Consider the following 25788-nt stretch of genomic DNA (forward strand, 5'->3'; position numbering starts at 1 on the left):
CTAAGTGCCAGGCCTATTTTTTTGTATTCTGTATTTGACATATAATTTTTCCCGGGGTACTTAGGGCAGAGCCGCTCCTGGCACGAATCAAGGAAGACCGCACTGTCGTGCTATCACCCGTGTTTGATAAAGTAAGCTGCTATGATCTGAAGTTGACAAACGACATGCCATCAGCCCAAGGCTTTGACTGGGCAATGTGGTGCAAGTACCAGGCATTCCTCCCACAGTGGTATGCCAGAAAGGATGAGACACTTCCTGGAAAGTGAGTTCTTGTTTGTTTTATCGACCATTTACATCCAGTGTGCAATGACCCAGAATACTGACCTAGTTAACCTAACAAAACAGACACAAATACAATAGACATTAAGCATAGTTCGAATTACAGGGGGTACTGGGGGGTACTATACCCCCCCAAAGAGACAGAAATATCAGTATTAGGGGGGTCAGATCATTTTTCTGATATTGTGAAAAATATCATTACAGTTACAATACAAGTCAACTCCTATTTTCACCGTAGGAACATTTTAATGTAAAGCGATTTCAGACACCCCTATTGTGGACCGTACCATTTTTAACCACTGAGCAACTGAGATAGAGAACGACTTCAACTTCACAAGCAAGTGTCAACGTTGAATGACAAAACGCTAGGTAAATACCTTCAGTAGGCTAAATTCAGTTTGCTGCTGACGTGCATGGGTAAATGTAAGTTGACACTAAGATCTACAAACAATTACATTAAAAGTGTAGGTGCAGTTAGGTTTTATACACTGTTCATATGTGTTAAGGAAAGGGGTGCTCAGCAGACAGGCACAGGATGAAAGCCGTGAGCAGGCCGCAGGGAGACGACAGGATATATAAGAACGAGATATTCTGTAGCCTACTGATTATCAGTTTGTCGCATGTTTAGACCTTGTGTGTTTTGCACAACACATGTTGCACTTGGTGATCACGGCGGGGATTGATATGGTAGTGGACCATGATGGTCATAGAAGAAGTGAAGGAGCAGTACCCCCCAATTATGGTGGGGTAATTCGCACTCTGACATTAAGTACTTCTATTTAGGTTCCATGGCTCATTTCACCAGCTGTTACATCATGAGGTATAAAGGTAACACATTAGTTTAGGAACACGTTAACCATTAATACATAACAAATATGTGTATGTATTAGTGCTCAACAAGATCTGTATTAAGTATCATTGTACATTTGTTAGGTCTTTGACAATTTCTTATTCTTAATCAATAGGTAGTTTATTCTTAGTAAATCCTTAATGAGCAATTAGTTGGTCTTGATGTAAAATGATTTTACATAACTTCCCAAACCGTGTTGACAGAAGTCCATCCATTATGGGGATACTGGTGGCAGATCGTGTTTTCTTTGGGGAGATTGGAGCTCTGGATCCTGGCATGAAAATTTATGGCGGAGAAAATGTTGAATTCGGAATTAGAGTAAGTTTCAGCAGGTGCCAAATGAATAAAGGAAAAAAATAACGATTTATCCTAACAACCATGACAAAATACTGTGGGAACGCTAAGGAGTGGGCCCTGAACTCATCTCATGGGAATGACTGATTTCAGGTGTGGTCGTGTGGTGGTAGCATTGAGGTGATTCCCTGTTCCAAGATTGCTCACCTGGAGAGAGCGCATAAACCTTACATGCCAGAGCTGAAATACTTGATGCAGAGAAACGCTCTCCGGGTGGCTGAGGTGTGGCTGGACGACTACAAGCACAATGTCAACATTGCCTGGAGGCTCCCTCTACAGGTGAAACAAAACACAGAAGGGCTGGATAAAAACTATGATGTGAATGACCAAATACAGTTAGGGCCCTATTTTCGTGACGCAAAACCTGGCGGAAAATCATCTCACACTGAGTAGTTATTCACCATCATTTGCAAATTGGTAATGATGGATAAAAGTGATTAGGGGAGAGGCTAGAGGCAAATATGACAGCTGAAGACGCACTGTCACAAGATGTACTGTAGGGAGCAACTCCTCTGCAGGATAAATGTTTTTTATTCAGTCATTCGAACATTATTTGGCTAAGTGTTGCCTTTTCCAGGCTACAGTATGTTTACCATGGTAATCCATTGTCAGTCAATAGTGAAAGTAATTAACTGTGTTTTGTCATTGACTGACACCACGGTGAAGTTAGTTTCACTTTGCCAATGAGTTCAAATAATAGGCGTGTAGGCTATACTCTGCTAGGTTTTAGTAAAGCATGGTTTAGTGGAATAACTGTTCTATACGGTCTCGCGTGCAAGCAGATTCCTTCATGCGCCGCTGACTATCAAAATTAAAGGGAATGACAGATGTCATTCTCATTGGTTTAAATGATGTTGACTGATTAAGAACCATAGGAACTCCTTGTTGTGCCATCCGCACAACGTTTGATAATGAAAACACTCCCAATGTGAACTGGACATCCAACTAAATTTAAATACGGTTTTTGCCGGTGACCATGGATTTTAAACTACGATAATAGGGCCCTTAAATTTATAAATAAATACAGAATGGAATCTTTTGAAATTGAAAATTAAATTGATCAAATAAAATATATATTCATTTAACTGATTGATTGATTGAAATTTATACTTAGTGTTTTGCTGCACTCTGTATGTTTTCTGTCTCACTGTAGAACCATGGCATAGATATTGGTGATGTGTCTGAAAGAAAAAAGCTGAGGGAAAAACTGAAGTGCAAGCCTTTCCAGTGGTACCTCGACAATGTCTATACCAGCTTAAAGCCATTCAACATTCTCGGCTATGGCAATGTAAGTTTTGTATGTAAGCATTATGTTACACTTCTTACACTGAGTGGTAGATTTTTGCTCAGAGATTCATACATTTAGATTGTATAATAATGTATACAACCATACACAGTTAAGAGTTTATTATGACCGCCGCCGCGTAGCAGTCATATAGGGATTGTCAAACATTTTTTTTTTTCCTCCCGTCATCTATTTCCTGAATTTTTGGTCAACAATTCCCAGAACACTGAAACACCAGGGCATGAAACTTGGTGAGCATGTAGCCCCACCAAAATTTTGTTTGGTCCCCGAAGGCCACTCCTCCCCCACGCTGGGCCTCCCGAAACCCAAAAAATGCAGTTTTTCCTAAATAATAACCTAAACCGTGGCACCAAGGATGACAAAATGTTTATGGTATGTTGGTCTCAAGGGCCCGTATCAACTTAACCCATAACCAGTCATTTGTGATTTGCACCACGCACACAGACACACACACATGTACTGTACACAGATGGCGCAGCGTCTGGCTGCAAGACACACATGCATTACTAGACTTGTTAATCACTTCCTACAAGGACAACACAAGAATCAAAGTCAAAATATATTTAGTTGTCTCCCCAAGGAGAAATTTGTTTTGGACGCTGAGAGAAATTGCTGCAAGAGTTACGACAGAGACACAAAACAAGCACAGGGTTAAAACGGTTACAAGACAATGTACAGTAAACATTTGGGCTCAAATGTACTCAAGGAGCTGTGCAAATTGCAAAATTACCATCCTCTATACTTGTTCTCCCATACCTTACAGACACTCATTCCTACTTCCATAAGCATCCATGCATTCAGTCATACATGAACATTCATTTAATCATTCATAAATCTCCATACATTCAAATATGCATATAAATATGCAGTCATTCCTCTATTCATAACCATACATACATACATACAGTCAGGGGTTAAAGTGGGGAGGAACGCAGTTCCGCCACCTGAGATAAATTAATAATAAATATATTCTTTCATACCAATGATACTGTTAAAAGAAACTAGATGTACCGCATAGCGGTACAAAATAGGACCGCCACTCATACCTGTACATCCATTCCGCAAAAATAAATCATATTAATGAATTTGTCTCCATCTTCTACTCCATCCCCCACTCTTGAAACTTTTGTGTATGCTTGTTGCTTGAATGTGTGTTTGCGGGCCGCACACAAAGTAGCCTACTGGCGCTGCAAAGGTGAATAGATTTGTAGCACTTGCCAAAAAATTTGTAGCATTGTTATAAAACCTTTCAACAATCACACAATGCACAAACATCCACAAACACGCACTCACACATGCACACACAGGCACACACACAGGCATAAACATACAAGCATACACAACAGTTTCAAGAGTTTTCAAACATATTTTGTAACAGTACATCTAGTTTTAGTGGTACATCTAGTTTTTAAAAGAGAGACTATTGGAAAGACTATTGTGAAGGAGTCCCCACCTTTGTCTCTGATGTCAGTTGCAGAATGACATGAACACAGATGCATGTGTGGATCAAGGCCCAGGACACACCCCCATCTTATACCAATGTCATTCTTACACATCTCAGGTAATTGCCAAATCAGCATATTTTTTTAATATGCTAATATAGATGCAATGAAGAGGCCTGTAACACCATCTCACATATATCTTGCTGCAGGCTTGCTACTATCACTCAAGTGGCAAGATATACATTGGACATATACAGTCCAACATGGACCAAACTAACCGTTGTCTGGTGGATCCAGGCTTGCAAGAATTGACACAACTACATGAATGCAAGAAGGCCAAAGAAACAGGCCTTAATATGCACTGGGACTTCAAACAGGTGAGGCTCTCAATAAACCTGAACATGATACATGTAGATTTCTTATTAGCTGTATTAGTTTCAAATGGAATACATGAGACATCCATGAACAAGATGCAACATATATTTGGTTTTGGATATGTTTTCTTTACCATGCAGGGGTCTGCCATACAGAACAGAGAGACAAAGAGATGTTTGGAGGTAAAGGACAGTGAACTTGTCATGCAGGAATGCAGTGGTCAGAACTGGAGGATTACAAATGTGGTCAAAGAGTTTTGAATTCCTGTAGAGCATATTTCAACATAACATTCAACTGCTGTCCTGTACCCCGGTTGCAAAGATTGATTTTTCAGAATTCAGAAACAGATTCACTCTCAATCTCTGGTCAAGACAAGAGCATAGGAGATATGCCAGGATTGAGTTGTGCTACAAATGCAAAACGTACAAATGCAAGTGATGCTTAAGTCATTTTATTTATATTACATATTGGAAAAAGTAACAATTGTCTGTGTACATTACTTAATTTAAATTAACTGTAATGTAATATCTTCATGTGTAGTCTGTCTCCTCATTGGCAAAAATCCTGAGGTATTCTGCGTTGAAAGAGCTTCTGGCAGAGTATCATTTCAGATCTTTATGGTTAGATGTAAATGTTATTATTTTCTTTCACTGCTATAGAGGAGTTGTTTAAGTTTCTAGAGTTATAAGAAGTTCTAAGCTGAAGTTCTAAGCAACCTATTTCACGGGGTGTCCGACGAAAGTTCTCTCGAAACGTTGCGCTGCTCGTTTCCTTTGCCTTCAGGACACTCCAATTGAAAACAATGTAATTAAACGGATTTTATCGCTAATGTTTGCTCGCATCAGATCCTGTTAGGACATAGTTAGAGAGAAAAGAATAGGCAGAGTTAATGAAGAGTGAGGACATTGTCCTACGACATCCCAGACAAGTTTTGACAAAGAATTAGGCTACTTTAAATTTCAGGAACGATATTACCTCCAACATCGGGGTTAGGCCATGAGCTCACCAATAAAGTCAATTTGAGTTGTATTGAATTTACAATCACTATCCGTAGCCTATCCTAAGTTTGAAAACAGTGCTACATTTATTTTTCATTTGAGTGGTGATGTTGAAAACCTACATTAGCTCAAGAATGGAATCCATTACTTCACATTAGAGTATGATTCTGAGCGCATTTCTGTTTCACACAGTTTTGCATAGCCTACTAAATGATATGAAAAGGAAACCTACAGGAATAAGGAGTCAGGGGGAAACAGGTGTAATAAAGCACATTTATCATTTGTCATGCTAAAGAAGGGCATCTGGCCTGAAACGCCCATGGGATGAATAAAAACTAAGTGTAAAAGAACTGTTGAGTGTTGTCCTTAATTCAAAACACTATATTTACTGTTAGGAAAATTCAGGTCTAATTTAAGTTAATGTGTGGAGAGTAGTCTGTCAATCCTGTATTTTCACATATCAGTTTAGTCTCAATTCTCCTGCCACTTTTTTTCCAAAACTGTACCTAGATTAGTCAATTTAGTATTAGCAGAAACAACTTTGTCCCACTTCTCCTCATATTTTCATCAATTTATCCTTTCGGCCCTTGGGCAGAGCGCTGAAAATGAGTTTTATGTTGCATTCCATGACTAAAAAAGCTACAGCTCACAGATCTTTTTGGTCAGGAATAAATTTCTTCCATTTATCCTGCCACGTGTTCAACAATTTCTTATTTAATTCTGGAGACAAAAAGCTGTAGGCCTACCTGGTAAACTCTGAAGTGCTTACTTGATTGAATTCATAGCGAGTTCTTTTAGGCGGGATCACATTAGCCAGCGGCAAGTTTCCTATTATTCTCTATGGTTCGGCAGTGGAACGGTGGTAACGCTGAACAAGCTGAGTGTTGAACTTGGTTCAACTTTCAAAGCGCAACGCGAGCGTATTCAATTGACAAACCATTTGTGTTTCTTAGGAACGAGACAAACTTGTGGTCTAAGGGTTGCGTTACATTTGCCGCTGGCTGATGTGATCCCGCCTTGGTGCCCAAGTTTGCACTCATCCCTCCAATCCCAACAAAGGCCTCGTAGAAGTCATAGGAGAGTCCAGGGTTCCCAAACAGGGTGGGATCATCAGAACTGATGACCACTGGGTATCCCTCAGCACCTGTCATTAAATGTGAGGCAAATTTATAATTGTGACAAAATTAAAATGAATGAATTTCTTAAAGTGTCCATATTATGAAAAAATCACTTTTTTTCTGGGATTTGGTGTTATTTTGTGTCTCTGGTACTTCCACACACATACAAACTTGGAAAAAAACCATCTATGCTGTTTTGAGTGAGATATAGGTTTCTGAATGTATCCTGCCTTCAGTTTCCGGGTGAGCTGGTCAAAATCGTAATACCTATTGCGAGCATTTTGTTCCATAGACTGTAAAAGAAAACAAGTTTTCCCTGCTGTATCTTCCATAAAGAGTAAAGTAAATGATGTACCTACTTCCAGAATCTCATTTTCGGTATGACACATATTTTGACTTGTTTGATGTCACTTCCTGGACTCATCTGTCTCTAAATGACTTATTCCGCCTTCATGCCACATCGAATATTCAGAAATTCGGACCTCCGACAGAGAGAGAAAAAAAGTTGGGTCGGATTTTTTGCTCGGAGACTTGTGCGGAAGTCTTGTGCCCCGAGGTGTCCGACTTGACGTCACTATCATATTCTCAACCACAGTGGCCTCCCTTGCAACAATACAAGAGACAAATCTCACTCTTGTTACAAATAGGCAAGGTAATTTACAGAGGGGGACAGAGTACACAGCTTCATTACTTGAGTAAAAGTACAGATACCCTTTGCTAAATTTTACTCAAGTACAAGTAAAAGTACAACAGTCAGATGTCTACTTAAGTAAAAGTACTGAAGTACTTGAGTATCAAGAGTACAAGAGTAGCCTACATTTTCTAAATATTGCATTATTACTGCCACGGTGCTTACATTTATGTACAGACACGTCCTACATGGAGTTATGAAAAATGTTAATGTTAATACCTTGGAGAATGTAAAAGGAATTGGAAGTAAAATCAAGTCATTTTCATCTTTTTACCATGTTGCCAGGGATGGGCAGTATTTGTAATACATGCATTTAAAATACATATTTCAAATACAAAATACTATTTTGTAATTGAAACAATTGAAGCGAAAACTATCATTAACTTGTTCAGAAAATTGAAATAGTCTGGCGAGGTGGGGCCACAGATTGGCACATTCCCGGGATGGACCTGCTGCGTCTTCACCCATTGTTTCGTCCATGGTTTCGTCTCTTATCTAAATCTGACCATGGAGTTGACTTTGGCGGAAAGCTGAAGGTGATTGCTGATAGGCTGTCCCAATCAGTGGCGCCTGCACAATCCAATCACATTTGAGAGGGAAACAGTTTCCGAGATTTTTCTTTTTTTTTTAGAAGTAGTAACGGGTACTCACGGTTATGGATAGAAATGTAGTGGAGTAAAGAGTACAATATTTGCCTCTCAAATGTACTTGAGTAAAGTCATGAGTACTCCCCCAAAATGATACTCGAGTAAAGTACAGATCCCTCAAAATTGTACTCAAGTACTGTATTTAAGTAAATGTACTCCGTTACTGTCCGGCTCTGGTAAATTATCACTAAACTAAAACTACAGAAACACTCACCCGAGACATTTTCCTTTTTGCTCAACCATAGTAAGTTCTAATAACTTATTTATGCGTTTCCTGTATTTGTTTTCCGAGCTGATCTCATGAACACTCTTTTTTTCGGAGATCGAGATTTTTAAATTTGGGTCCTCCGAGTTTACGACCGGCATTATGGCAGTATCAACTCTTATGGAATCAGAGGTGGGAAACTGGGGCTAGATTTTGCTACACTAGTTGCCCAGTTAGGGGCTCATCACTTTTGCTGTCACATTGTAGTTTGTTTGTAGTCCATGTGGCCTTTCATGTCCAACAGTTTTAATGTGAACTTGGGAATTTGGCGTTTTTTTTTCATCTTGGGGCAGCCGTGGCCTACTGGTTAGCGCTTCGGACTTGTAACCGGAGATTTGCCGGTTCGAACCCCGACCAGCAGCTCACTGCGCCGGGATTAGTGTGTGCTTCACCTCACTGTGTGCAGTGTGTTTCACTAATTCACGGGTTGGGATACATGCAGAGACCAAATTTCCCTCACGGGATCAAAAGAGTATATATACTTATACTTACACAATATTTTTAAGCAATTACAGTTGTTTATTTAATGTTAGTGAGCGTATGTTGTGGCATGTTTTTCACACATTCCGACTGCAGAGCACATGAACACTCGCAGTCGAAAAAACAGCATAATCACGGGGGCGGTCCTTGTCATTCCCAGGTGGCATGAAGACCATTAGTCATTAATAAAACATATAGTAATATATTGCTATTTGTTACTTGTTTTTTACTTATTGAGCGATGTTTGATTTTTAATGTTGACACAGTTAATCTGTTGTCACCATTATGATATTCAACTAGTATACTACAACAGATGTCATACATGTGTTATTTACCTTTAAATTAGCGGTGTGAATGAAGCACTTTGATATAAAACAACTTGTACTGTATTTAACTGTAAGGAAATCAGTGTCTGGACCAGGGCTCCGAACCGGTTCAAGGAACGAAAACGAAAAACGAAAACGAACGGAATTTTACGAGGAGCGGAAACGGAAACGAAAACAAAATGGTCTTCAACTGTTCCGGAACAGAAACGTTATTCTGAAATCCACAAAACCGGTTAATAACTTTTTTTTTTCGTTCTCTATACAGTATAACAGCCTAATAATTTGATTTCTGCAGTTTGAAAAAAAAAAAAAAAAACGAATAAATGGACCTTTGGTCCAAATGTGTATATTTTGTCTTGCTGTTGTAATGTAACCTATGGATCTTAGGCCAGCTCGTAGCGTAGGCTACTGAAACTGATTTGGAAATTGTTTGTAGCCTATGCGTAATAGCCTATTTTGCCTGTCCACGCCTTGTCGTTTTAAAGTCGGGATTTGAAATGTTTGTGCAATTATAGCCTATTCTATGTAGAAGAGTTAAACGGGACATTTGAGATATGCCTTGTCAGCAACAGACAGGTTTGTTTTTAAACAGGGTTGGAATTATAGCGCAAGCCTTTGAAGATCTCCATATGGATAAAACTTTTTTTTATGGATCCATATGGATTAAAATATTTTTAATAAGAAATTATTTATAGGCATAGGTTAGGCCTACAGTAAGTCTGTAGGCTATGGGATGGATAGCCCATCTGAATGTTTTTGGATGCCGCCTGTGATTTATTATTTTTGGGCATTGCTACGGTATAGGCTAAATCAAGGGGAAATAATGAGTACGTCTATTCTAAGGTAAAGTCCACAAAAATAGACTTGATAGGCCCGCCAAACACTGCCGGAACTTTAAGAACGAACGATATTTTGCGTTCCGAACCGGTTCAGGACCGACATGTTGGTGGCGGAACGCATGCAAGAACGAAAACGTTAAACATAGGCCTACCTGAACCGATCGGAATGGAACGTTTGAAAAATAATTTCGTTTTCAAGCCCTGGTCTGGACACATGTATGTTTTTTCTCTCTCTCTACTGCTTAAATGCGCTCTAAGCAATGCTGGGTAATGTGACTTCTGTTGACATTCAAACAACAACAGGAAACAGAAAGCTAGCTCGCTACTTCCTCCCCCTCATCTCGCATCTCGTCTGTGATTTGCTGGAACAGTTTGTTATGTTTTTTATGGGCAAGGTTTACTCAAGTTGTTTTGTGGCTGTTTTTGGAGCCTGGGTTGTCCACAGAGATCACGTTTTTTTTACTGTGTATTCAGAACAGAGGCAGCTAGCGGATGGTGAGGTGATGTTTGCCGTAAGTCACAAAAAATGTGTTAGCCTAAAAAACGTATGACATCGCTTAGAGCACCTTTCATATGAACATGTCTTTTTATATAAATACCAGTTTATAAACGTCCTCCATAGTGGCCTCATTTTACAGTTTTTCTCAGTTGGTTACACACTATTACCAGGCTTATGGGCTAACATTTCGAAACCAACAGTTTTCTCATTCAGAAAGCACTGCCATTCAATATCATTAACTCAAGACACCACAACTCAAACCCAATTAGTACTCAATTCTCCAACTGCAAACACAACAGTCAAAAATGGTTCATATACCAATCATAATCTCTAGGTTTAGATTAAAGTATCAAGAGTAAGTTCACTTCTTAAGATGTTTTGGACCTCCTTTTTTTCACTGTTATATACTGGTAAAGTCATGACATTATTTTACTCTTTACCTTTCTTTAGTATCAGTTGCATATTTCACAGTACATTTAAATACTATAGTACTTTTCCACAGAATTTCAGTTAAGATAATTTTACTACAGTAGGAAGTAAAGAATTATGAAATTTGAATATACATGTTGTATACGGCAATGTGTTTTGAGGGCTTTTTGTGTTATGTCTGAAGACAAAAGGTGTGTTTTATTTTCAGCAAGATTGCTTGGAGAGCTTGGTTTTGACCTACGTTTTAGGGGTTGAGTGCATTGTTATGGATTTATATTCAGAGCTTTGGGAGATGGAGCATAATATCAAGGAAATTTGAAATACCTCATCAACGCCTATTTAAAAAACCACAAATTATGCAATAGCGAGCCAGGATCAGAATACAAACCAAAGCACTTTTGTAGCTTCACCTAAGAAGTAGCAGAGCAACAGGATTCTGCATCCTGCTCCACAATTATTTACTGTGTATGGGTTTGTGTTTGTGTGTGTGCATTTCAGGAATGTCCCAACACATTCAGATGATGGTAAAAAGGAGAATCATAAATGATCAAACAAGTGCTCTCTTTGAGCAAGCACTTTCACAGACGTCAAGTCAACTGTCAGACTCGGTAGAAGACTTATTTGATCACTTTAATGCAAAAATGGCAAATATTATGGATGACATTGCTCCATTACAATTCAAGAAAGTACAGACAATTCAAGAAAGGACAAAAAAGCAACGGTTAAACTCCTTCAGATCTGCTATGAAATCCATAAAGACATGCTCCGCACATATAACTCCGAAATATTCAAAGCAAGACGGTCTTTCTTTTCAAACTTCATCAGTAAGTTCAAGTAACACTCTATTTTCAACTGTCGATAAGTTAAGAAATCTCCCCTCACAATTAGTGGCTGAACTTCTATCAACTAATAAATGCAATGAGTTTTCATCTTTTTCAGGTAAAATTGACAAAATCAGACTCAACATATCTGCTAAATTACTAATTCAACATCTGGAACTTGCTACACTGGGTTGGATTTACAAGCATAGTTATTAACTGGCTCAAATCATATCTACAAGAAAGGAGCTTCTTTGTTGCCATCGGAAACTGTTCCCAAGGGGTCGATCTTGGGACTACTATTATTCAACCTCTATATGCTCCCACTTGGACAAATCATCCATAGTTTGATTTCATATGATAGCTATGCAGATGACACAAATTTACTTAGCTCTGTCGCCAAACGACAATGGCCCCCTTGAATCTATGTGTCAGTGTATAGAACAAATCAACACCTGGATGTCTCAATTTCAGCTGAACAAAGAAAAAACTGAAGTAATTATAGTTGGTAAAAAGGAGGAAAGACACAAAAAACATGGCAGACATTCGTTTTTTCGTCAGCAGAAAGTGAATAATTCTGAATGGTTTCAGCACTAATATCTATTCAAATTAATTTTCAGGTGGAAAAGTTGTGTTTTAATTTTCATAATCTTTCCAACCGTCAGTTTGTTAGTTAACAGAAATGTTGTGATTGTTACGCTCAGGCCTATGAACTATAAGTTTGCCTGCAAACTTTTATTAGGAGTGGAAGTAGATAACTCAGTGGTTTGCGTCATGGTTTAATATGTGGGAGTCTGGGGTTTGATTCCCGTGTGAAGCATTTTGGCAGAGATGAGTAGAAGTGTAAGTGCGCATGTGTACCAATGTTTCTGCAGAGAAGGCGCGCAATTTAAAGAAGAAAGCAGCTCTGGAACGGAAGTTTTGATTGCAACAATTAGCTAGTTCACACACCAGGGTGTGTTAATAGCACACATATACACCAGGGTACGAATAGCATCCACTTCTTATTATACAGTGATGCAAATAGCATACATTATTTGTACCAGGTGAAAATAGTCTGGAGCAGGGGTGCCATCACTTGTGTGTAGTATTGCCAAATTTCTTGCGTGTTTCATGTGTTGTATTTATTATATTGGAGACAATTCATTCCGAATGGGTCATGGGCCTACCTATATTCTTGGTGATTGCCTCTATTACATTGTAACTATTCACCCTTATACTGCATGGGCTGGCAGATAGACAACTCCTCCTCCAATCACCACGCTGAAGAGGATGCTTAGTTCAACTCTGTTTTAATGGTTCACTGGAAGTAGGGTAAAACTACAAGAAATACAAAATAATTTTTTAACTTCAGTACATTAATGAAAACTAGAGAATGTAATTCCTGGAAATTGTGAGTGCATGAAAATGGAAAAATGGTTAAAATCTAATCCAAGTAAAAAGATGGAGGTCAGATAGAGAAAAAAGTTTGGTGGGGAGTTGTAGTTGATGACAACTGACAGTTGGAATAGTTGAACATTTAAAAAGTTGGATAGTTTAAATGGTTAAATTATTTAATAGGGAATTATTGTATTGAGGACTTTTTTGAAGTTGAAGTTGAGGACAGATGGAACAGTTGGCGGGAGTTGTAGTTGATGACGACTGACAGTTGGAATGGCTGAACAGTTAAATAGTTGGATAGTGAAAATGGTTTGGTTATTTAATAGGGAATTATTGTAGTGAGTACTTTTATTTTGAAACAGTTGTGGGCAGAGGAAACAGTTGGCCGGAGTCATAGTTGATGACAACTGACAGTTTGAAAGGCTTAACAGTTAAATAGTTGGATAGTTAAAATGGTAAAAAAAAATTTTTATATAGAATTATTGTAGTGATGACTTTTATTTTGAAAGTTGTGGGCAGAGGAAACAGTTGACGGGAGTCAAAGTTGATGACAACTGACTGTTGCTAGAGTAGTAGAGTAGTATGGTGGTTGCTATGCTGGTTGCTAGGTTTTAACTGCTAATGGGTTGCTAGGCTCTTGCTAGGGTTGTTGCTGCTAGGTTGTTGCTAGGGTGTCCATGGTGGCTACTATCAGAAATAAAGGAGTTACTACAGTGGTTTGCTAGTATAATCATGTTGGTTGCTATGGAAACTGACATAGATGCTTAATTTCAATGGTTGCTAAATTGGTTGCTAGGTAGGTGGTGGTTTAATATAGTACTGTAGGCTAGAGGCATAGTTGATGATAACTGACAGTTGGAATAGTTGAACAGTTAAATAGTTTTAAATGGTTAAATTATTTAATAGGGAATTATTGTAGTGGAGACTTTTATTTTGAAACAGTTGTGGGCAGAGGAAACAGTTGAACAGGATCTGTAGTCTTAAAGGTCCAGTATGTAGGAAATAATGGAAAATAAACTGTAACCATTCCAAAAATGATCACCATATGTTGTCAGAGAGTGAGGAAACACGATGAATTGAAGTAATGGCTTATTTGACAACATTACTCTAACCCGTGAAACCCCGTAAAACCCATGAAAAAAAAATCAGTTCTGGCGGAATCTCTTGGAATTTTTTTTTATGTTTTGAACGATTAGTTCTAGAATAGCGTATTAATAATGGGCTAGCGTGTCCTCCTATTTGGGTTGCCAAATTAGCAAAGGCCAACTGTCAACAGCTGTCAGTTGTAGTCATGAACGCCTACAAGAGGCAGGCAAATTTCCAAAATTAAAACAAGAAACAAATTAAGTGGACATCGGAGGAGCTTCCTGAGATGGTGGCGTCTTCGATCAAACGAAGAATATCAAGTCTGACCTTAGAGCTGGCCATATTTCTCCACAACAGGTAGCCTGTGCTAAACTTCATCTGCATCGCTAACTTCAGCTACATATGTTACGTTGGTTAGAGAGGTATTTTTTGTTTTCACTGTTTCCGTAATGTGTAGCTGGGTCATGGTTGGAGAAACATTAAAGCAGCTGCAGGTCAACTAATGTTAGCTAAGTCTTCATTACATCTGGCAACCCAGAAGAGGCTCGCGTCTGGTAGTCTTGAGAATGTTCACCAGTGTTTTGATTTTGGCCAACAGAACGTTCGGTAACAATCCTACAAATCGCACCTTTAAGAGAGCCAGATTGTATGCTAAAGCCTGAGACAGACAGTTGCTGGAGGTGGCCGGAACCATATGGCTCTGGCCGGAACATTTGGCATAGGATTCCAAGTGCCCTATTGTGATGCCATAACCGGCAATGTTAAAGGAGAATTCCGGTGTGATATTGACCTAAAGTGTATTGAAACATGATACCGAGTGTGAACGTATGTCTCATAGCCCATCTCGGCTTGTCCCCTGCACTCCAAAATCTGGCGCTAGTTAGCCGATGCTACCAACAGCTTTTTCAATAGTGGTGCTTCGGCATCGGGCTAGCCATGCAAATAAATCACTGTTTTACACCCATTTACAAGGCTCAATGTATCTCCACACTTCATTGGTAGACTTCCGAGGGCCCTGACATTTAAAACGAGACATTGAGAACTTTGAAAAAGCACTGGTAGTTTACTTACAAGGCGATTTATACAGACAGTATCTTCACGAAGTTTAGCGTTTGCAGCCATCTTGAATTTAGTCACGATAAAGTCGAAAGCAAACGAGTAAGAATGAACAGGTATGATAAGGGATCAGATTCCAAAAATAATTCAGTGGAAATGCATGGATTCCAGTTGCTGCTACTGGAAGAAACTGGAATCCATGCATTTCCACTGAATTATTTTACATTAATTCATATTAATTAAGAGAGGTTTAAATTTCACACATATTTCCCATTATACAGACCCAGAGGGCAGATACATATTGTTAAATGGAACAATTGATGGTATTCGCATATCTTTATGTAATATTTATGCTCCCAATGAAGACGACCCGATATTTATTAAAAACGTATTTGGTCTCGTCCTAGATAAGAGTGATGGGATCCTCATTGCAGGTGGGGATATGAATTGTGTAATGTCTCAACTAAAGGATAAAACCCCAGTGTCAGCATCTACATCGGGCATCAGAATGAGTAAAGCACTAAATCACCACTGTCAAGAAATAGGGTTAGTGGATATTTGGCGATATAAACACCCAAACAGCCGAGACTTCCCATTCTACTCTAATTGGCATTCTTCATACTCACGCATTGACCTTTTTGTTTACTCCTAGAGAAGAGGCGCATAGGATAACAGACTGTAAAGTACTTCCAATCACACTTTCAGATCACTCTCCAGTAGTAGTTCAATGGTGCGTGGGTCAAAGAAAAGGCTCTAAAAACTTAAGGCTTAATACATCCCTCCTCAATGACCCCACATTTGTTCAATTTGTAGAAACAGAGCTGAAAAATTATCTGGAACTTAATATCCATCCAGAAACATCTCCACTGATATTGTGGGATTGTGCGAAGGCATATTTAAGGGGTCGTATTCTAGCTTTTTCCAGTGCGAAAAAGAAAGAAAGAGAGTACTTGAACAACAACATAAAACCACGCACTCTCAGGACATATTGAAGTCTCTGATGGATATATGTAGGCTACTAAACATTTTACTTTCTGAAAAGGCTGAGAGGTGTTTGCGATATACCAGGCAAAGATACTACGAACATGGAGGGAGGGCAAGCCGTTTACTTGAACAACAACATCCAGAAGTAATGAAAATTAAAACAATAACAAATAAATCTCATTATAAAAGCCTTTGCCGACTTTTATAAGACTCTTCAGCTTCTCATGGTTCAGATGCCATGGTTTTGTCCTTAGACTGTTGGTTTTGGATTTGGTAACAAGTTTATTTCATGGATTCGCAAATCCAGAGTCAATGGTTTTCTATACCTGCCCTTTAATTTGTATTGAGCCAATGTCAAAAAACATTTGGGAAACACAAGATACTCAGGTTCTAGGCTATAAAATAGTTGTCAATAAAACTGAGGCAATGGATATCAACAGGCGAATTTCAAAAACAAATATAACCGCAAGCGGTGATTTACGGGGTCCAAGCAAAACGAACATGAGGTAGCATAGCTTTTTAGTTTTACATATGCTTTGATTGTTTGGGCCCAATTGTTCAAAAAAAAACGTGTCGGATTTCGGTTATCGGATTACTGGATTTCGCTATCGGATTGGATCAAATCTTGAAAATGGCTTGTTCAAAGGGAAACAAGGATCCTGAAATTGGATTAGATCACATAATCTATTCTTAGTTTTGATCTGGATAAAACATTCACTTTGTGTTGTTCAAAACTTGCGATTTGTGTAAAAACCAGAGGGGGGGTGATTTTGAATAAGTTTGTAACCCCCCCCCAAAAAAAAAAATGAACGAACAATTCATACTAGTAATGTCATGGCTATTAATAGCCTATATTAATTTTGCCACCTTTGTAACATTTTAGTTTTAGTAACAGTATTCCAACAGTATTCTAACAGTAGTATTCTAGTGCGCTAATCTCCACAACTCAATAGTATTCTAACAATACTCTATTCTACAGGACTATGCATTTGTCATGGATAAGATGAAGGGTCTGATGATGGAAGGCAGTGTTTCCCACAGAATGGAATTGTATTTGTGGTGGTAGGTGAAGGGGGTGGGTTCTGTGTTGGAGTCAATAAGATGAACAGCCTATAATTATGCAGTTATACTTGCCTTGCACGACAAGTCCTGACAAGTAGCTGTAACGTTATAGTGTGCTAACCTCCACAACCCAACAGTATTCTTAACAGTATTCTATTCTAGTATGCTAACCTCCACAACCCAACTGAAGGAACTGTAGGGGGCGATGTGGGTCAAGGTAGAGTGAGTGTGTGGCGAGCAGGCAGAGCCTCAGTCAGAAGGCTCAATGGTATGGAGTGATGACACGGAGATGGCAGGTTTCGGTGCAACACAAGTGAACTTTATTTGAGTTTCAATTCATCTGTTCTTTTGTTCTTTACTTGTATGTGTGCTGCATCAAAGAGGAAACAAACAGAAAATGGAGTAATCAGTGAAATGGGGTAAATCAGTACAGATCCCAACTCACAAACAAACCAATTGACATTTGAACAATAAACTGAAATCATATGGCTATATAAGGTACAACTAAACAATACTTGATATCCCAAGTCAACCAACATCACCTAATCATCTCTCACATGGGACTCCAACACACCAAACCAACAAACAAAGACCTTAACTTTACACATGATGGCAGAGCTACTCTACAAACTGATAAACATCACAAAAGTCATAGTGAGGGTCATTAAAGTGATGACTTACGTTAACTCAAAGACGCACACAGAGCAGGACACACTGGAGTGCTGGGTTGAGATGAACAAAAGAGTGAACTGAGGGCGAGCAAACAATTTATCCTGGTCTGAGCCCCTGCTCCGGAGCTACAGGGTTTCCCAGCAGGTAAACACTGCATGAAAAGTGTGATTTTCGTCCCCGTAAACGACCGGAGATCTCCCTCATTTTCGGTAGTTGACGACAATTTGCAACCCGCGCTTGTCGCCGTTTGTCTGTGCCACAAATTGTCGGAACCGGACAATGACGTATGTGGAGAGCTTTCAGAGTGCTAATGGCCCTAATTAGCATATGAATGCAACGAAACCGCGGCTGGCCAGGCCTGGCTTGAATATCCTTACTCAGTATTGGATGAAACCACTACTTTGAAACAAGAAAAATCACTCGTGATTGGCAGCAAAACCACACCTGGCCAGGCCAGGCTTGAATTTCCTTACTTAGTATTGGATGAAACCACAACTTTCAAACAAGTAAAATCACTCGTGATTGGTTGGCAGATCCCCAATAATAATGTAGAGACCCAGCCAACAACGCCATCTTCTTCGTCAGACGTGAGGTCTACGGTGGCGGACTTCCATAGTTCCACCTCGTCATCTGCTAGCACACTCTGTCTCGATTCCAGCAGCTGTAAAAAAACAATGAATCAGTACTGTGTGATGCAATGCACTGCGTATGGACACAACACATCTATCAATGCACCTGAAAAATAGTCACCAAATAAAGTCTTACCCTCTTACTTCTCGCTCGACTCCGAGCTGAACTCTTCGCAGCTTCCGCCCGCAATGGGTTTTCTGGCTGGGTATATCTAAAGCTCCTGCGTACCGTCTCGTAATATGTCTTACAGGCGGCTGGAAAACAATTAAATGAGAGTGGTATGAATAAAAATCAAACGCAAGTCACAGTAACATTAAACAAGGAAGGAGAAACAGTAAAAATAAGTCACTTACACACAATGTCGTCTTTATCAACATCGTGTAAATCTGGACTTGCAGATATTGCTCCGAGCAAATAGGAGGTCACCGCCTCATTATGAGGCGAGATTAGTCTGTGAAAACAAAATGTACAGTTATGATCGGTATCTATCCTATGGTGTCTATACGTATCCATTTCCTTATAGCCTACCGCAGAATGAAAGCATATTCTTTAAATCCTACCCTTGCTCCAGTTCGTAGCGCCTGCAATTTGTCTCCGAGTTGTGAAGACGGCGTACTGCTTCCTGTAAATGACGACACAAAAAAATACACTTTAATAAAGCTGGTTCTGCTCACTTGTTCTTTTGCAAGGCTACTAGGCTACTCTTAGCTTTGGTTTTAGGCTAGGGTACTTTTAGCTTAGCTAGCAGTCATCAAACATATTCTTACCGCAAGCTTGGGATTGTGCACCAGTCTTCTCTTCTTAAAGTTTTTCTCTCCCACGACCCCATTAAGAGGCAAAGTTAGTCTGTGAAAGCAAAATGTACAGTTAAGATCTGTATCTATCAATGTAGCCTATCTATTTCCTTATAGCCTACAGCAGAATGAAAGCATAGTATTCTTTAAATCTTACCATTGTTCCGGTAGCGCCTATGTGTCTCCGAGTGAACCCTGGTATGCTACGGCTGGCTCGGATTTTCCGAAATCAGATGTCCATTCTCTGCATTCAGTTTTGCATATATTTTTGTTGAATGAAGATAGTGATAAAGACAATCATTTATATATTTGCCTCTGAAATTCTCATTGTGTTGGTGTGAAGGGAAAATCTGAATCTAAACTCTATCGACTGTTTTAAGTCAGGTTACATTATTGGAGCTTGCAGGGAATAGACATGTCATACCCAGCATCATTTCTGCCTGTTGAGCGTATTACTGGGAGTTGTTTAAGCAAGACCAAAGGCCACAGTCATGCCAGTCACAGTTCACTCTCCCTGCTACCCTGATTTGCATTTGTATAGCTCACAGCATTTTCATTTACATGTTAACCCTTAAAGGAGTAGGAATGTTGAGAAATGAACGTTCTAAAGAATATCTGGGTTCATTGAATTCAACATAGAATTTTAGAACCTTCAATTGTTGCGGAACTTAGAACGTTTACAAAACCTACACCTTTAAGGGTTAAAGCCTCCCCTAGAATTAGGAGGAGGGGAATCATGGGCGGACGACTGCCAAGCAAGGCCCACGTCAATTTCTGACAAGTCATGGCAGTTTTCGGCATTGCCTGCAAACTGCCGCGAACAGCCATTAAACTGAACTTCCACGACAATCTACAGTGCCGCATACTGACGGAAATCACACTTTTCATGCAGTGAAACTGGGTGTGGTTAGGTGGTAGAGCCAAACAATCCTGCAATTTCTCCACAGCACTTTCACCTCAAGCCCTCCTTACACTGACAGACTTTGGAAAGATTTGGAAAAGATTTTTGAAAGACTACAGTCTCAGACCCTCTCACATCTAAAGACAAGTAGTAGAGTTTTAAGTCACAGACTATGATTTTGCAATGACTAGGGATCTTGCAGGGTCACTATTTACAAGACTGCAACATGATTCCTTTAAATCATTACCCATCGTGCAATAGATAAACAGGAATTGAAAATTATAGCCTACTAAACTCAAAGTCGTATTTTCGTGTTTCTGCATCATTGTTTCATGCGTGACATCCTTAACCAATATAGAGTTGTTCTGTCAAGTGGAAGAGCCGACTAAATATGTATAAGAAATGACAAATAATATAAGAATAACAAATAATTATAGGCTACAGCTGTGTCTGAGTCAATATGATAAACAGCCTATAATTATACTTGCCTTGCACTACAAGTCCATATTGACAAGTAGCTGTAATGTTATAGTGTGTTAACCTCCACAACCGTACAGCATTCTATTGTAGTATGCTAACATCCACAACCCAACAGTATTCTAACACTAATGCTTCAAGTGGGATTTGAACTCTCAACCGAAGGATCGCCAGTACAAGGCATTATCCCTCTGAGCCACTGTCAACCCTACATGTTGGCCAGTCACATTCACATAGTAATAATGTGTATTGGTAAACACACAAGAAAAACTCCAAGCATACATTTGACAATAAAATGAAGGGCTTCCCTAAAAGAGTACACCTGAAATTCTGGGGCAATTAGACATTTGTAGAGATGAACACTAATGGATGAAATATAAATATGATAGACGTAATGATGGAGGAAAAATAGTAAACAAAGAAGTTCCCCTAAATGTAATAGAGAGTCCTGGCATTCTGATTCTTGGCAACTGATGAGTGTGAATGTTGATTGACTGATGTCATTCAGGTACTGTTCAATGGTGTGAATCTTAAATGACAAATCCTAAAGCTCAAACGGGGATTCAAACACTCAACCTAAGAAACACCAGTACAAGGCATTATCCCACTGAGCCACTAACAATCATACACATTGAGCAGTCACATTCACATGGTGAAAATGTGTGTTGGTAAACACACAAGAAAAACTCCAAGCATACATTTGACAATAAAATGAAGGGCTTTCCTGAAAGAGCACACCTGGAATCTTGTTGAAATTCTGGGGCAATTAGACATTTGTAGAGAAGAACACTAATGGATGAAATATAAATATGATAGACTTAATGATGAAGGAAAAATAGTAAACAAAGAAGTTCCCCTAAATGTCAGAGTGTCTCGGCATTCTGATTCTTGGCAACTAATGACTGTCTATGTTGATTGCCTGATGTCAGTCAGGTGCTGTTCAATGGTGTGAATCTTCAATAACCAATAGTATTTGAGCTAGAGCCTAAAGCACTAACGGGGATTCGAACTCTCAACCTAACAAACACCAACACTAGGCATTATCCTACTGAACCACTGACAATCCTACATATTTGGTCACATTCACATGATGAAAATGTGTGTTGGCAAACACACAACATCAAGAAAATTCCTAGCATACATTTGACAATAGAATTAAGGGCTTTATAAAAAAGAGTACAGATCTGAAAATGTGCACTGTTAATGGTATCCACATAATGATGGTTGTATGGTTGTTCTCCAAGGGAAAAAAATTACTCATATAGGAATATAGGTGATATAGGAGAAATGGGCTGAGTGGTTGAACTTTATTGGTCTATATGAACATGAAATGGAACAACATATCCAAATTCTTTTGATAACTTTTGTGAGGCTTTGTCTAAACATTGTCTGTGATAATTTTGGTGAAGATTTGATCATTTTTGAAGTCTGAATAGAATAGAATCTATCCGTATGAATGTTCTTCCAAGGTTACTTTTTTATTTCAGATGCTTCCCATTCCCATACCTAAACCAGTATTCTGTATGTTGGACCGTTTGATATCCCGCTTTATATGGCAGGGTAAGAGGCCCAGGATACGACTTAAAACCCTGCAGCTTCCTAAAGCTGATGGGGTACTTGCTTTACCATGCCTAAAATTATATTTTTGGGCTGCGCAACTAAAGCCCATGGTTGCTTGGATTATTAATGACACCTCAACTAGGTGTAGACATAGAAATGTCACAATGTGAGTATACACTTCAACAGATATCTTTCTCCAACATATCATTGAAATCCGGTAGAGTAATTTTGTCAATTGGACAAAAAACACTGCCTTAATCTGGAGAGAAATACAGAAAAAATATAGCCTACCAAGCTCCATGTCCTCTTTATCTACAATAAAAGCCACTCCCAATTTTACCCCACTACAGTTAGATGCAGGGTTCAAACACTGGGCTAGATATGGACTTATTTACATCCACCAATTAGTTCAGTCCAATAACATAAGGTCATTTTCCCAGATTGCAGAGGAGTTTGGGCTTCCAAACACTGATTTCTTCAGGTTCCTTCAAATCAGACAGTTCCTTAATAAACACGAAGAGGTTGAGAATATTCGCTCACCATCCTCAATATAACAGTATTTCATCAAGGTTCAAATAGGTGAATATAGTAGGAAAATGATTTCCTGTCTTTATAATTGTCTCCAGAGTATGGAACCACACAATACCTTGTATATCAAATCAAAATGGGTGACGGAGCTTGGGCAAGATATCTCCCTGGAATCTTGGGTTAACATCTGTTCTGAAGCGCACAGAGTAACTTCCTCTAATAGCTGGAGAGAATTCAAGTGGAAAATGGTAGCAAGATACTTTAGAACTCCACACATAACAGGGAAATATAGTTCCTCAGCGACAAGTTGCTGCTGGAGGAATTGTGGAGAAACTGACTCAAACTTTGTCCACACCTTCTGGTCCTATGGGAAGCTTAAGAAATACTGGGATGATATCTACACAACATTGGTTGATATTTTTAATATAGAGATCCCCAGGGATCCATTGGTTGCTTTGTTGGGAGTCACCCCTGATGGTTTTGAACGAAGAGATGATATATACCTTCTGCAAATCCTTCTTGCTGCAGCCATTAAGGGTATCACTGTAAATTGGCTGAAGCCCATTGTTCCTACACTTCAGTAGTGGAAAGAGCGAGTGTGGGAGCTCTATAGAATGGAGGACATAACCCATAAACTGAGGCTCCAGGGTAGTGTTAATTTTGTCACCTATTTTTAATTTAGTCTTAGTCTTAGTCTTGTGACAAAATGTCCTTTTTAGTCTTTGTCATATTTAGTCATTCAAATATCATTTTTGTTGTTAGTCAAGTTTTAGTCGACTAAAAGTCTCGTCATTTTAGTCTAGTTTTAGTCAAAAGAAAACTAAAGGTATCTTAGTCTTAGTCAGTTTTAGTCAACACATTTTAGTCTTTTTTTTATAACAAATTATTTCTGATTACCATTTGAGTCAAATAGTGTTTCACACATCTCAATTTTCCAACAATATTGTGTGTCCACAGGTCTGTTATAATTACTCATTCTGATTTTTTGTCAGTCAGTATGTTTACATGCACAGGTAAGTTGAGCTACAGTTATAGCTCGGCTGGGATTTGACCATAGACAGTAAAAGATTTGATGGGACCACTGTCATATTCGTAGACCAGTGTTTCTCAAAGTGTGGTCCGGGTATCACTGGTGGTCCATAAACTATCCCAAGTAGTCCTTGAAAAGCAGGCGTGGTAAAATATAATATAGATGAGTTGTTTGCAATATTGAACCAACTTGTATGTAAAAAACAGTTCTGCAACACTGTCTATGTAAGATATGCCAGTTTAAATCATACAGTATGAATCCACACAATAAGCAAAGTGCAAAGACAATAAGCAAGGTGGTTCAGTGAGTAGGCCTATTGTGTAGACTGAAAGTGTTGTGAATCAGCCTCATTTCTGTAAATGTACATACTGCGTACTTCTTATGGTCATCTGTGATTTTTGTACCCATGTGTACCCTGTGTGTGTCTTTGGTCTGTATGCAAGCATCCTTTGTTTATCCTTGAATTCAATGAAAGCCTGTCTTTTGCCTGTCTATAGCCTTTTGCCTATCACCAGGTGTGAAATGTTAGTGTTTGTAGAACAGCATGTGTCCAGGCCTCTGAAGGACTTCCCAGGAAAAGGGGTAGTTTTTAATTAAAAGACAATAGAAGCTGGCCAGGCTTGACGTCACCCAAAAGGCCACATCTCCCCCACACCAACTTTAAATATGGTAGACTGTTTCTGTATAGTCAGAGAAGTCAGAGAATACTGAAAATCTGGTGAAATCCATGATGGGGTGAAACAAACATGTACTTCTCTCCCTTGAGGGCCACTGGCTCCTCATTGAAAAAGAATAAAGCCTGGATCCTGATCTTGCATCGTCCTGATTGAGTCTTAAGAGAAATATGGTAGTAAAATATACTATCAAGACTAATTATAGGCTACTGTTGAAGTAGGTCTAATCTTTTTTTTTTTTTTTTTTAGCTAGGGTTAGTTAAGTGGTCCTGAAACTGAAAAAGTCTGAGAAACACTGTCATAGGCCAAAGTATTAATGTTTTTTACTCCCACCTAGAGATGGCGATATCTTAAACACAACACATTCCCCAAACAGACTCTCCATCTTAGCCATAGCTAACTTGCTAGCTTAACTTTCCATATTAGCTTACTTGCTAGCAAACTTTGCATCATCAGTCTAACTAGTTAAACAGTTGACATTACATGATGAACATTTTCGTATGGACATTCTGGGGATGTTAATTTGTATGAGAGAAGCTTCTGGGTATGTAGCATTGTGGCATAAAGCTTAGGTAGTTAGCTTGCTAACTCTGGCAGAAATCTCCAGTGTTCTTGTTCCATGTAGTTTCGTGTTGCAGCCACAGGGTTGCAGCAACAGCACGACTAGCCTACAGGAAAGCTGTTGCATTATGAACTCATTCGAATATTTTGAAAACATAACAGCTAGATATTCTGTCTTCTCATTTTGTAGAGCGAAAATTAAGAGAGATTTTATCTTAGTTTTTATTTCATGCAAAACATTTTAGTCTCGTCTTTATTCGTCAACAATAATGCATCTTAAGATAGTCTTAGTCTGTGTTTCAGGACATTACTGCCGTCTCGTCATCGTCTCATCTTAGTCATGAAAAAAAAGGTTGTTGACGAACATATTTTTCTCTCGTCTCGTCTGACGAAATTAACACTACTCCAGGGGGACAAACTTTTTAAGAGATGGACCCCTGTCTTATTAACAATATTTTGAAAGAAGAAGCGTCGCCCCCCTTTTTTATTATATATATATATATTTTTTTTTTTAATATATGTGCATGTATATGTGTGTATATGTGTATGTAGGTGCGTGTATATATGTATGTGTGTAATGTGTATTTGTATATATGTATATGTTTATTTCTATATGTATTCTTCCTTTTATTTATTTTGTTTATTTTATTTAATTACTGTAATGGATTTATGCTGAC

The 25788-nt window shown here is 38.9% G+C and overlaps 1 protein-coding gene and 1 long non-coding RNA gene across 3 annotated transcripts; one reads left to right on the forward strand and one right to left on the reverse strand.

The window, feature by feature from the left end:
* Nucleotides 1-1036: 1036 nt before the first annotated feature.
* LOC125311065 (probable polypeptide N-acetylgalactosaminyltransferase 8) lies at nucleotides 1037-5941 on the forward strand. The gene is made up of 7 exons (XM_048268876.1): nucleotides 1037-1107; nucleotides 1333-1447; nucleotides 1577-1762; nucleotides 2637-2771; nucleotides 4261-4350; nucleotides 4441-4608; nucleotides 4747-5941. The coding sequence occupies exons 2-7, from the start codon at nucleotides 1346-1348 to the stop codon at nucleotides 4864-4866; spliced, it is 801 nt and encodes a 266-aa protein (XP_048124833.1). The 5' UTR covers nucleotides 1037-1107; nucleotides 1333-1345; the 3' UTR covers nucleotides 4867-5941.
* A 12131-nt stretch (nucleotides 5942-18072) lies between these two features.
* On the reverse strand, nucleotides 18073-19984 carry LOC125311066. 2 transcript variants are annotated; one of them, XR_007196406.1, is made up of 6 exons: nucleotides 19538-19984; nucleotides 19354-19432; nucleotides 19147-19208; nucleotides 18940-19037; nucleotides 18722-18840; nucleotides 18073-18617 (listed from the first exon to the last, which is right to left on the reverse strand). It is a non-coding gene; the product is annotated as an uncharacterized LOC125311066 (long non-coding RNA). The 2 variants fall into 2 exon arrangements; XR_007196405.1 differs by having other exon boundaries at nucleotides 19354-19984.
* Between the last annotated feature and the right edge of the window lie 5804 nt (nucleotides 19985-25788).

The sequence above is a fragment of the Alosa alosa genome, chromosome 17 (genome assembly GCF_017589495.1).
Source record: "Alosa alosa isolate M-15738 ecotype Scorff River chromosome 17, AALO_Geno_1.1, whole genome shotgun sequence".
NCBI classification, from domain to species: domain Eukaryota; kingdom Metazoa; phylum Chordata; class Actinopteri; order Clupeiformes; family Clupeidae; genus Alosa; species Alosa alosa.

Coding starts and splice junctions, on each gene's coding strand:
- LOC125311065 (XM_048268876.1), top strand. CDS start 1,346: ATGGGGATACTGGTGGCAGATCGTGTTTTCTTTGGGGAGATTGGAGCT. Junction 1,448..1,576: donor ATGTTGAATTCGGAATTAGA/GTAAGTTTCAGC, acceptor GACTGATTTCAG/GTGTGGTCGTGTGGTGGTAG. Junction 4,609..4,746: donor TGCACTGGGACTTCAAACAG/GTGAGGCTCTCA, acceptor TTTACCATGCAG/GGGTCTGCCATACAGAACAG.